Source organism: Lissotriton vulgaris, chromosome 11, assembly GCF_964263255.1.
Source record: "Lissotriton vulgaris chromosome 11, aLisVul1.2, whole genome shotgun sequence".
In the NCBI taxonomy this organism is placed as follows: domain Eukaryota; kingdom Metazoa; phylum Chordata; class Amphibia; order Caudata; family Salamandridae; genus Lissotriton; species Lissotriton vulgaris.
Window position 1 is genome coordinate 723,770,828 of NC_141699.1, and position 13,556 is coordinate 723,784,383.

General features: G+C 42.6%; 1 protein-coding gene across 2 annotated transcripts in view; it reads right to left on the reverse strand.

Moving 5' to 3' along the window:
- Nucleotides 1-13,556, reverse strand: part of LOC147683385 (glypican-5-like) — a 1,567,690-nt gene that overhangs the window by 766,389 nt on the left and 787,745 nt on the right. For both annotated transcript variants that reach the window (XM_086943808.1, XM_086943807.1), the window contains exon 4: nucleotides 9,970-10,109. In XM_086943808.1, the coding sequence (XP_086799934.1) occupies nucleotides 9,970-10,109 (140 nt within the window). The remainder of the gene's footprint in view (nucleotides 1-9,969; nucleotides 10,110-13,556) is intronic.

The window sequence follows — 13,556 nt, forward strand, 5'->3', positions numbered from 1 at the left end:
ATCAGGGATTGAGAAATTATTACAGTTGATGGAACTCAGGGCTAGGTGAAAACGTCCATCACTATGTGAGAGACTTTCCGTCCCAACATCCAACAAGAGGAATTTCCTCGGATTGTCTCCTGCATTGCTTGTTTTCCTCCAGAGGCTCATATGCTGCATTTTGAAAGGTAACATTTTGGGATTTTAATCCTACAATGCCTTATATGAAATATCTGTCAATGACTGCTGTGCCTATTTGTACTTTGAGTCAATGCACAGACATACACACACTACGCTATGAAGCAAAATGATAAAGTCAATTTTAAAAGAGGCCCCAAAACTGCGAATTGGTGGGTACTAGTTTTTTTCAATAAATTGACTCACCATTAACATTTATGGAAACACTGCTTCCAAAAAATGGTTTGGTGGCACCTAGTTATTTGAATCATAAAGTTTGGAGGCAAGAACTTATGTTTCTTTCTTTGTTCTTGCCAAGAATATCGGGAAGTATTCCAACCAATTTATTTTTTCATTCATCCAATTCACAAAGTAGAAATGTAATCACAGCAATTTAGGTTTAGTGAAAATTGTGGGATCTTGTATATCCTTTCACCTAAAGGAAGGATACTATTTAACGTTACAAAGAAGGAGCTCTTTAATATTGCAGCAACATGCAGAACTCTAAATTATTGAGTTGTTGGTAAATATCAATAAATTGTATCATCACAATGCTGCCGATTAACTTGGGGATCATTTGAGTGCCATCACTGTTTAGTTTATAAAGTTAATATATTTAAGTTCATGGTACCTCTAGAACACTTGCTGATTTGTTTTATTAATAACAGAAGTAAGTTTAGCGACTAAATAGATAGCCTGTGCCTTTGGCAATAAAAGTTCCAAATGAATTTCTCTGGTTGTTAAAAACATAGGGGGCTGTATTACACAATGTGCCCTAAGGGCACAACGGGCATTTGCGCCAGCTTTGTACACCCCAGGGGCGCTTTGGTATTACAGAAGGGACCGTAGACACATACCGATAGCACTGGGGCTCATACAGCGTCAGCGCTATCTTCAAAGGGCGTACCCTCAATGAGAGAATCCCTTTGCCTCTGCACCCGCGCCGTATTACAGACATGGGTGCAGAGGCAAAGAAGCTCTCAGGAGACGCACTGAGAGAGCGGTCCCTGAGAGCAGCCCTCTGGAGTCACTGACTGCACCCGCCTGTAAGGGGATCTCTAATCCCCTTTAAAAGTGTAGGCGGGTTGCTGCCTGCAGTGTGAAAACAATGAGCGGCTTCAAAGAAGCTGCCCCGATTTTTACCTGAATGTGCTGCCCTCACGTCAGCGCAAGTTCGCGGCTGCCCTGCGGGCAGCACAATCATCATAATATGGCGCATTTTCCTTCATTGCACTGGGAGCACCTTTTTAAAGGTGAGCCCAGCGCAATGAAGTAAAATGCACTACATGTTTAATGCGTACCAGGGTGCTCATAAATGGATTCAGATAGTCTAATGGAACAATTGACTCGAGAAGTTCTTTCCTAGAATGTAGAACCAGCTATAGGTTGAGTGTCTGAACAGTGTGGCAAAGTATAACACAATGGTTCAGCACCCCACACAATACACAGTGACAATAGTAGTCAGAACAATAATTTAAAAAAATCAATTCAGTAGGACTTAAAAGTTTTCTTTCTTGCTTTTATTCAAAGTCTTCATGCAAAACGTAGCCAACGCGTTTACGTTTTGGATGAAGACTTTGAATAAAAGCAAGAAAGAAAACTTTAAGTCCTACTGAATTGATTTTTTTTTATTATTGTTCTGACTACTATTGTCACTGTGTATTGTGTGGGGTGCTGAACCATTGTGTTGTATGGCATAAGCGTTTTGGGCATTGCCCTTGGGAGTCTTGGGGTATATGACTTCAGGTTCCTGGCACCCACAACAAATAACTGGACCATAAAATATTGGACAAAGTGCAGTCATCCTTGCCTTATACCCCTGTTCTAGTGTCTTTTAGTGTGGCAAAGTATGCTTCTCATCTATAGAATGTCTCTGCCCTACAGTAGCAACTATTGACCCTTTCATTAGAGACTTGATTTTCTCTCTCTATATCGAGAGCCACCCATAGACTTAGGGAGTCTTGTCATTAAAAGAATCAGCATTCGCTATGGTGGATGTGGGCAGCGGAAGAATGACTTCGCCAAAGACAGTGCCTACTGCTACCCGCTAAAGGGCACTTTACAGATTGTATTGTATTGTATTGCAGTTGCATTTATATAGCACTTACTACCCCTGGTAAGGCGTCAAATTGCTTTTTCGGTGAGTAGCACGCTACTCCGGAACCCATAAAGGATTAGTGGTGAATTAGTATAGTGAAAATATGAAAGTAATTTGAGTGGTGGATATGTTAGTCAGTCATTTGCATTGAGAAGGATAGTGGAAGGATAGAGAAGGGAAAAAGGTTTGCATTTATATTGCGCATGCTACCCTTGATGGCGTGTTGAAGCGCTTTTTCTGTGAGTTGCACGCTACTTCGGAACCCAGAAGGACTAGTGGTGAATTAGCATAGTGGAAATATGGAAGTAATTTGAGTGGTGGATATGTTAGTCAGTCATTTGGATTGCTACCCCCGATGGGGTGTGGAAGCGCTTTTTTCAGCGGGAATGATTTCAGCATAATATGGGTTGGACACTTCCATGTGCTTTTCGTAAAAATTAATATCATTTTTAGCACTGATAGAAAACATATGCAAAATAAAGGCAGGGGGAGACTGGGGATCATAAAATAGCCTAACAGCATGACATCGTTGACTGAAAATTGAAGGTTTGATGCCTTCAATCCCTCTACGCTGACAGGAACACCTTTTCCGGATTATCATAAAGCTGCCTCATATTAACCTTAGTGCTGCTTCTAAACAGTGAACGTCATATGCCATATGCCTTGATGCACTCATTCTTTTTAAGGCAGAAACACTGCCTTCTGGGAATTATGTGATCATCCTCATAGGCATAACATGCAGTTCAAATTCTCTTGCCAACATATATAATAATAAGATGTTGGGCTTGAAACAATGTCTGGAAATTAAAATGTACCGTCAAGGGAGGACACCACAACCTTAACTGTGTCTTTCCTACTACAACAAGGATAAGAAGAGATAACCTAAATATATACGGGCAATAGCTTCGGAAAGAATTCCCCAAAATAAACATAAAAATAATATATGACCCAGTAGGTCCTCCAGCCTAGAGATACTGGTAACTGAGGCCCTGCTAAACGTAGGATGCAAAGTTAATGGAGTTTACAGATGGAACCCTGAGGGTATCCATACATTTGAGAAATTACCTGGTGAATTAGTATTTCTTGGGCATATTCCGCTGATAGTTTCTCATTTCCCAGTGGACTTTCACCAGGAGAGTGGGACTGCTTTCAGGGACCAAAGTCCCCATGTAAAAAGTCACAGAGCCACTTAATTAACTTCTACAGGGACATACATGTCAATACTGCCCTGTCAGAATTTCCAGGGACTGCTGAATGAGAATTAATAGAATGTACATGTGTTGATTTTTTTTAACTACACAGTTGGATAGGAAGCAACGGGGCTCTTTAAATAGTGATTGTGGGGGACACAGGAACTTGGGGAAGAAGGAAAAATTAAAGATTGCGCAGAACGTCATGGAGGATCCCTGCAGCCATAGTGCAGTGTGTGTAGTCGATACAGGGCCCACTGCACCTCAATGAATTTTACGATTCAGTAAGGGGAGGGGCCCATTTTCCCTGCTTGCACTAAACCAATGGCCTGGGGCTGTTGGAGCTAATGTTTAATGAGGGGCTCCTTTAAGAGATTCATCTCTGCTTTCTTTCCAAACTGTAGGAATTGGGGTACACACCTGTTGTGTAGCTAAGAAGACTTGGCTGTTTTTATTTTTTATTTATTCCAGTTTTAGGTTTCAAGTATAGTGATGTGTTGACTCTTTATGCTATATTACCCGTAAAAGAGGTAGGGTTTACAGTCATGTCTGCTGGGTATGATGATTCGTGGGAACCACATTTGTTGTTACACCAGGTTTGTATGCCATGCGGGCAGTTTTCATTTGTGATTTAGGATAAAATCATGTAATGTTTGTTATTTGGAATGCAACTCTCTCCATTGTGAAGACATCTTAGTGATGGATGGTTGAGCAGCCACCACATGTTTCACTCCATCAATGACGCTCTGGCCTGGGGCTTTTCACATTCTGAGAACAGAAAGTTCCTTATATTAGTGGTGCTCCACATCTCTAGAGTCTTGAGTTAGAATAAGCCCTGGTGTTGCCAGAAGCCCTTATTGGATATTAGTTGAGGGAAACTATAGGTCTTCCATAGTCTTATGTTTGATTTATCTGTGTACCAATGATACTAAGGGGCATATGTATAAGGGAATGACGGAGCATGGTGTGAAACATTGCTAACACCACGCTCCACCATTTCTAAAACGCAGGGATGCGCCGTATTCACAGGAATGTGGCGCACCCCTGGGTTTCCTCTAGCGCTGGTGCTGAAGAAGCAGCCTGGCGCTAGAGCAGGCCCCCTTGCGCCATGTTACAAGGGTGCCTGCGCTGCAGGGGGGATTGTTAATGTACATAAAGGGACACCTTTCTACACATAAACAATCTTGAAAGGCGATTTGCTGTTTCTATCTGTGCTGCAGAATGTATCACACATAGAAAGAGCAAAATACGAGGAGAAATAACACATTTCTCCTCGTATCACCTGTTTAAGACAGCTGCCCCATACCTTGTAAATATGGGGCAGCGTCAAAGAGCAATGGGCGTTGTGGGGGAACGCCCACCACAACACCCATTGCCTGGTTATGTATAGCGTGAAAGGGTGCCTTATTTACAAGGTGGCGCTAAGCCACATTTAGTGGCTAAACGCCGCCTTGTAATGAAGGTGAGGCCCCTATCGCCATTGGAACGTCAAAAGAAGGGACGTTCCTGTGGCAGCAGGGGGTTGTAAATATGCCTCTAAAGTTTGGTAGAGTGGAGGAAGGATTTTCCCACGTGGCTAGAGCAATAAATGTTGTCTTTGTTGGGGTCCGTTCATGTGGTCTGGGATTTGAAGTATAAATACTTCGGGATAGGAGTGATGAGTTTGGGTGTTTTTCAGTACTTTGCTGAGAGAGACAGCAGTGAGCAGAGAACTCTGCAGAGATGCCACGAAGGAGGGAGGCATACTGACACGAAAACATGGCCGCCATCCATAGGAGAGATGACCATGGCTTGGAGAGACATTCTGATATCTAACTGGGGAGTAGTTTAACTGGGGAGTAGTTTAACGTGCTGCAACAGTGAGATCTGTTACTGGGCTTTCTTATCTTTTACAGCCACATGCATCGTGTAGGGGAGACTAGTTTTAATGCTGAACCTGGGATAAGAATAGTAAATCTATACTTCCTCTATATGCATTTATCTTTTGATATTTTGGCCCTCAATATTTTCTCCACGACCTTAAGGTATCGCGATATTTCTATGCCCTATATTCAATACTGCAACCCACACATGCTGTATATAGGATGTGTGCATAATGCATATTGGGGATTTCTCAAAAGCTTTGCTAGAAGATGGAGGTATCAAAGAAATGTTGAATTGACATCAAATACCACCAGGGAGCAGAGGTGGACTTTCTATCATATCATGCTACTACTCTTGGGGTATGTCACATAGTCCATAACAATTGTAAATGTAAATGTAAATGTAGATGTACTTGTATAGCGCACGACTTGGCATCTCGGCGCTTGTACGAATACCGCTGAGGAACCCTTCCTGGCTTTTCCCTGTGAAGTGTCCACTCCTGGGCACCACCAAGGTGAAGCCAGGCATCCTAGCGTTGTTGGGGCCGTTGTCCCCACATTTGATAGAATTTACCGGGGCAGCCTCAAGCCTCATATGTCACTCTTTCCGTCCCAATGGAGAGGTCCATTCCACTCTGCCATTCCTGCTTCACTGGGACCAATTGGGGCCCCAACATCTTTACTAGGTTATGCTTCTCAATAATTATTCCCAGTACACAGAATATGAGTCTTTCTCTCAATAAGTATATACCATTCGGGATTCCTAAAATAAACTGGAGTGACATGGGGACCTCACAGTCTAAGAATTGGCTCAGCTCCTTTTTGAGTCTGAAATCTGCCTGACAAGAGAATGTTCCGCAGAGACTGGACTCAGTGAGTGAACACTACAAGCAGTGAGCAGGAGCGTCGTCACTCTTGTTGTGCTAGAACGCCTTCAAACCTGTCTAGCCACAGAGAGCTGGAGACCAGGGGGCATGTTAGCTAGAACCTCGTTAAAATGATCGCCGTTTTAGCGGCAGGAAACTGCCGCTAAAACGGCAATAATGGGCTTGTTATTATGCGTTATAGAATTCCAATGGAAGCCCAGGTTAGATGTTCTGCACATCTAACCTGGGCTTCTATTGGAATTCTATAACGCATATTAGCAAGCCCATTATCGCCGTTTTATCGGCAGTTTCCTGCCGCTAAAACTGCGATAATTTTAACGAGGTTCTTGCTAATAAGCCTCCTAGAAAGGTAATAGTAAGTAGACCGCATTCTGCAGTCACCATATAAAGCTATGTATATCTGATTGTTCTAGGCCACTCAGACAGCCCCATACTTCAGTTTATGGGAGAGCTGACCCCTAGAGAGGGCCATTCTAATAGGTCACAACCAGGAGATCCGTAGCAGGTCTCTATTATGTGAATATTCCTGCAGATAAGAGTTGTAAAGTAGTGGGTTCCAGGCCCACATACTTTGTGAATAAGTTTGACACGAACACCTGAGTATATGGTGGTTAGAACTCGCCACAAGCATGTGTATTCGGGCTCTTTTATTTGCAGGGTCACCTGACCGATGACGCTTGTGTTGGATGGGTATGGGGGGGTGAAAGACCAGCCCTTGTGGGAGTGGCATGTAAAACACTAGACTGTGTCCAGCAGGACACAAAAGGGGTGAAACAGGTAGTTTCATTTCAGGTTTAGTTAGTTACTCCACTTACAATGTAATATATGAGCAGCCTTCTCGTATCACGGGGGACCAGCCTGTCTCGGTTCGAATAACACAATTAAGGAAGGTTGGATTTAGGCTCAAGTATGACTTAGATGTGCCATTTCGAACTGGTGACCTTTTAATGAGTTGAAATACACCTGAGGCCCGTTGTTCTCAGCATTGTGGTGCAAGGCCTGACTGACCATTTATCTTGTTTCCCGTAGTCTGGACCCATTGGAGGGTATTTTTTAAGCTCATGGTTGCTGCTTCTGTCACTGTCTCTAGGTCCCGAGGATTGATAACAGAAGAAAAACCACTGATGAGGGGGGAGAGAGAGAGAGAGAAAGTGTGTGTGTGTGGCTGGTTTAAAGATTTTTGCCAAGACTACTTTCTTTCTCACTCTGGCCCTGAAGGCCATTGCGGTCTGATGTGAATAAGGCATATGACTGATTCCATACTGTTTCACTTTGTTTTTTTCAATGCATTTTGAAGGTATTTTTGCAAGGTCCCTTGCAAAAGGGACCTTGCAGGTCAGAATGGATATTGATTATGTCCGATCAATACACAGGCAATGAAGTCATTGGCACTCAAGGTGTGTGAGCGAACACAGCGCAGTGTATCTGCTGATTCCGAAAACAAAGATGAGAACAGAACAGGCCACTCACTGCAAGACACATGCGCCTGTACCCTGCACTGAAAAGCGTATTCTGCTTGTGCTACTCCTGGGTGTTTGAAGTGGGGTAGGGCTCTATGCACCCCTCTGTGAGCAACTTCGGGCCCAGGGGTAACAAGAGTACACACCGTAACATTTAACAAGAGGGCGTTTCTTCATTTTCCAATAACGAGGGCTATAGTCTTCAGAATTAGTTCCCTTTTCCCATGACCAACTTTATTTGTTACCATACCTTCTATTTACTTTTGCCAGTCCTACAACTGTGGGTCTATTGCTTTGTAATTGTTATGCAAATGCTATGTTTATCATTTTTAGCAAACCAGTGACATACATTTAACATTTTAATGGTTACAGTGGTTGCCTGCGGTTAGAGTTCACCATTCTTCAGTAAAACTATTCATGCATTTTTGTTTTTAGTTTTTTTTTTAAGCTAAGGCCATTTGCTGCAAATGGTGCCACCGTCACGTATTAAGTGCGGTCCTCTAATGGAACAATGTAACCAATAGTAATCAGCTTTCATGCATGGGTTTAAAGGTACCTAATACCAAGAAATACATGTAATGATCTTATTGGATCTCTTCATAAAACACATAATAATTTTCATCAATGAAAAAGGTGCTCTCCCTCCTGGAGAATTAATTCATTTTCCAAAAGACTTCGAGTTATTTATTATTAGTGGATCAAAAAGAACACTGAACAGCAACACAAGTGAATATAATGGGAAACATCATTTACAATGCGGTGTTTACACCGCACGACCTTTACCTGGCAGCCATTGCAACGCAAGTCATTACTATGACTTGAGCTGGATGGCGCTCTTGGTTAAGGAATAGTGTGATTTTCTATTCCAACACCTTCCCTACTGTTACGTGGGCTGGAGTTGGAATCGAAAATCATAATAATCCTCAATCCAGCGCCCTCCAACGCAAGTCGTTGTAACGACTTGCGTTGTAAAACCCGCGATATAAAGTACCGCGATCAAAATGATTGCTTTGTACTATCATACATCCGAATATAATGGATTAAAAAATGCTTGACGTTCCATGCAAATTTACATATGAAATGATTTAAGATTTATTTGAATCATTAGGAAGCCTTTGAAAAGACCTTTTTTGGTGGCAAATGGAATGATTCATTGATGAATGGAGACACTATTTTGACAAGTGGCCTGAGCATTCTAGGGAGTGGTATATCAATAAATCCAAATCTGTATTGCGCAAACATTTGTAGAGCGTTTAGGATAGCTTGGTCTCGAGTGTGCTTTAACAGTTGCCTACATAAGTGATTAACTCTTTGAAGCATATTTAGTTGTGCACCCTATGACTTACTTTAACAGGCTTTACTCAAGGGCCAGCTCATCATTAAATATTTGCATAAGTACAGAACTTGCTGATATGTTTCATCCTCCTAAGTGCACCATTTAAGTGCAGTCAGGGTGGCTCCTCTGCTAAGGCGGAGGAGCGTCGCCCCACCGAGCAGGTCAAAAAGAAAAAAAAAATTATAATAGCTCGTTGTTATTATCATTTCATTTTTCCGCTGTTGCTCAGCTGGGTTGGGGCCGGGCTGGCATCTGACAGTGGCGCTGGAGGAGGAGTGGTTGGCACTCTCTTAAGTGCACATGACGGTTTGGCCGGCCAATCCGTGATGCGCACTTTGCATGTTCTCCACCCAGGCTGAAATATAGTCTGGGTGGAGAACATGCCCAGGCTCCCTGTCCCTGTCTGAGTGCTGAACCATGGCGGTAAACCAATCACAACGCTGTGTTGCAGCATTGTGATTGGCTCAGGGGAGCCTCAGCCTAGGTGCTTCCAGTTCCTACCCTGGAAGCGGGCGATGAGGACCAAGAGGCAGCGGCACACAGGTAAGTGTTCAATTCATTTTTTAATTCCCGCCTCCTACCCCCCTTGCAATCCTCCCCACACTAGCAGTAAATAGCAGCCGCCACTGAGTGCAGTTACTCTCTAATTTGTGCAAAAAGTTTCTGCAAGACGTTATCTACGAAGAAACCTAATCATGTAGCATCATGGTAAGCACAACTGGGAGAAGACACTGCTCCCATCCAGATATACTCAGTTCTATCGCAAACATCTGCCAATTATCTAATTGATGCACAAAAAGTAGAGAATATGTAAATACAATCTTTTGGCAAGTATTTTACCTAAGAAAGAACGGAAAATACAAGCTAACACAATTATCTATATCATTTCAGACATTTGGAATCTCTTTCGATTGTTTCCATTATAAACAAATCGAGCACAAATGAATGATGGGTATACTGCATTATTCATCACCGACTACCTTCTTTTTTTGTTAATTGTGGAGGAATAGGAATGCGCAGGTGCAAGCGACTCAGATGCAGCCTCCTCTTCCCTTTGCAACATTATATCTGGAGATGATTTTACAGCTCTCTCTTCGGGGTGCCCACATACTTTATCCACCTGTAGCAAAGAAAGCATAGAAGTTAAGAACATGTGCTATAACCATAACTCAGTATTACCATTAAACATAAGCCTGATATCAGAAATCAAGTCTGAGGGTGGAATTTTGTAAGAAAATATTAGTAATAATTCACAGTCAACAATAACAATAGTAATAATTCTTAAATGTGACGCTTTTATGGATTTATGCAAATCCGAAGAAAGATTTTATGATAAGGATGATGATGGTGGTAATTGACAACAACATTATTATTCATAATAATAATAATAATAATAATAACAACAATAATAATAACAATAATGATAATAATAATAATAATAATAATAATAATAATAAAACACCTAAAACTTCTTATACATAAATACAACTCACAAAAGAGCCCCAAGTACTGGCAGGTCAGCCTCGTCAACACTACCTACCAGCAATGGGTAGAGTTAAAATGTGAAAAATAAATATGAGCTCTGCTACACATGCAAAGTAGCCAACTAGCTACAAATTGCAACAAAAGCATCCTCGGCTGAATCAACTCGACCCTTCAGCAATAGATGTAGCCAGATTCGAAAGAGGAGCCGTACCCTACCAATGTCAGGCAGTAGGCACCGGACTGTGCATCCTATTACAAGTGCAGTGACCCAACCGCAGTCACAAAAGATTCAAGTCAACAGCAAAAAACAAAACTCATCCACAGCTCATCAAATTGCTGAAGGCACAACTACTTCAACCCCGCTCACCCCAAAACCACTCTAATCTCCCAGCACACATCTAATCCCAACCCTAAAAGTTTCCAAACGTATGACATGACCCACTATGAAAAAAAATCCCAAGCACCAAATCAAAACCTCTGCACCACTCAACACACCAAACTCCCAGAGTACAATATCTCAAACACACTAGACAATTAGGCTCACCCGCCCTTCAGATGTTGCCTATACCACCTCAAATCATAGGCCATACAGCAACTGTCCCCTGCCACGGAAAATGTTGAAGCAAATAACTAGGGGAGTTGGCCTAACGGCTAAGGCGGGCAACCTCGAATCTGGGGAACCGGATTCGAGTCTCGGCAATGACGCTGAACATCCTGTGATTCTGGGCAAATCACTTAATCTCACCCTGCCTAACAAAAATGAATGTGTCCTCATGTAACACAACTGGTGCTATGTAAAGCGCTGATGCCCGATACCTTCGGATCAAGTTTGTGCTATATAAAACATCCGTAAAAAAAAAACTAAAAAAAACGAGACCACAAGAATGGTACCCCTAAGACCAAAACTTTCAAAGGCAATTTCTGCTACAGCCAATCCTGGTAGAGAAAAGACCACTCACTGTGTGTTGATTCTGTGTTGTACCTTGCTGTCCAACCTGGTGTGCGTCCATCAGGGAAAAGCTTCCCACTGGCTTGCAGCAACCTGTGACTTGAAGAGCAAGGTATGACACCAATCCCCTGTTGCTCAGAGAGTGAGAACGTGGAGCGGTAACCAGCTGCAAAGTGAGAGCGAAGCAGGAGACAAGCGAGCAGACAGAGTGGAAGAGTGGACACAAACCACTAGCTGGCAGCCAGACAGGCTGCGGCTGGATAACTGGCTTTTGGCAATTCAATTCTATTTCATTTTGTATTCCTTCCTAAATTTGGATATGAATTTTAGTGCCATGAAATCTACTAGCAGAGATATATTTTGGTGATTGTAATTGGGTCTTGTCAAGCACTGCCAATGAATGTGAATGAATAGTTCCTCAAAGGAAGCTCCAATACTACAAGAAAACTCATTCTACACACAGGCCGGATCACACCTATTACATTATATTTGTAGGTGGATAGGTGGAAATTGTCCCGACAGGCAGTTGCATTTCTGGTTCCTCAATATTTGACCCTCACCCCGAGGTACAAATCTCTGCACTTGGACTTCTGACACATTAAAACACTTTGAAATCTGATTGCATGCTGTTCTGCATCTTTTCTTCTGAACGTAACTTTGGACTGTGCGTAATGAGTGGTTGCAGAATCAGTGACATGCCCTGGGAGGTAGAGCATGCCATGGCCAGTAGCTTTTCTGTGTAATAAGTCATTCTTGGGCACTAGCATTTTCTGTTTTGGAAGATGGGGCAGGGCAGAAGCATGGAGTAACCTTTCGAGTGCTGGAGTTTGGAGCACAGCCCTAAGTGGTCTTAGCCGTCATAGGTCCCACAGTTCCATTGTCCCCGGGAGCTGGTCAGGCCCTTGGGAAATGGTGGGAAAAGCAATGCTTGCTCACTGTGGTATGACTGGGGGCCGGTGGGCTCTCTGACTTTCCCCAGTCCCTGCCAAGGAAGGAAAGAAAATTGAAAACTTCCCTCACAAAGGCCTGCCACTTCTGGGAGCACTGTGTAGTCATACGTCTCTGCAAAGCATGGGTACAGGCCAACACATCTGGACATTTATGAGTATTTTGTGGCTTATACATCCTGCTTCAGTCCAGCACTTAGGGTATTGTGAAGTAAGTTTATAGCAGCAACATCTTCACTGAGTTTCACAACAATGGTCAAACTCAGTTCTTTAATTCCATGCCAAGCAAAGAGCAATTCTGCCGACAGCCCCTTAATGGACTCTCAAGCCACCTTGTCCACTGCTCTAAAGAGTCCTGAATCATTATAGGATAAATGTGCGAACACAAGGATATCAAGGAGAGTCCTAAAAATAAATGTTTCTCCTCTTTCTAATGATACATCATTGTTTTTATTTTTTCGGGGATTCAAAATATGTTTATGATGTTCTAGCCAGACAAAAGGATGCCATGCCCACCTTGGTAATTTGAAGCATTTCTAGTAGTCTGGTGGTTCCCAAATCTCATGCATACCCAAAATTGGAACCACGGATCCTTATAAAAAAGTGCCATTTGGGACCTAAACTCCGCAATGGCTACTGAAGCCCACAGAATAGTCCATCACATTTTGCACAGAGGAGCATCGTTGGGCGTCATAGCGCACAACCAATGGGGATAGGGGCGTGAGTCTGCAGAACACATGGGTTGAGCTAAATGCCTGGAGCAGAGATTTTATCCCGTTGAAATTAGTGTCTCAACTGTGAGGTTTGAGATGAGCACACCATTTTCAAGATATGGTTTCCAGCACTATTGTACCAGTAAAGTGGTATCTCCAATATTTGAAACTATAGTGTCGCTATATATTAAACCAGTAAAATGGGGGCTATCTAAAAGACGTGAAAATCTAGTTCATCTATATATTCAACCATCTCTACATGCTGATGTATCTTTTTTCTTTAGTAAATCTCCCAGTGTAAAAGTGATGTGCTCTATTTTGTATCAACTAATGAAAAATGTAGGGCTGTGTCGCCTTTTATCTATTAATGCCAACTGGTTGGGAACTTTGCTACTTGCTTTGAATACGTTGTACATCCAATGCCGTTGACTCCTTTCCACCTTGGTGTCTTACAGCTGGTGATTGTTTTGTTT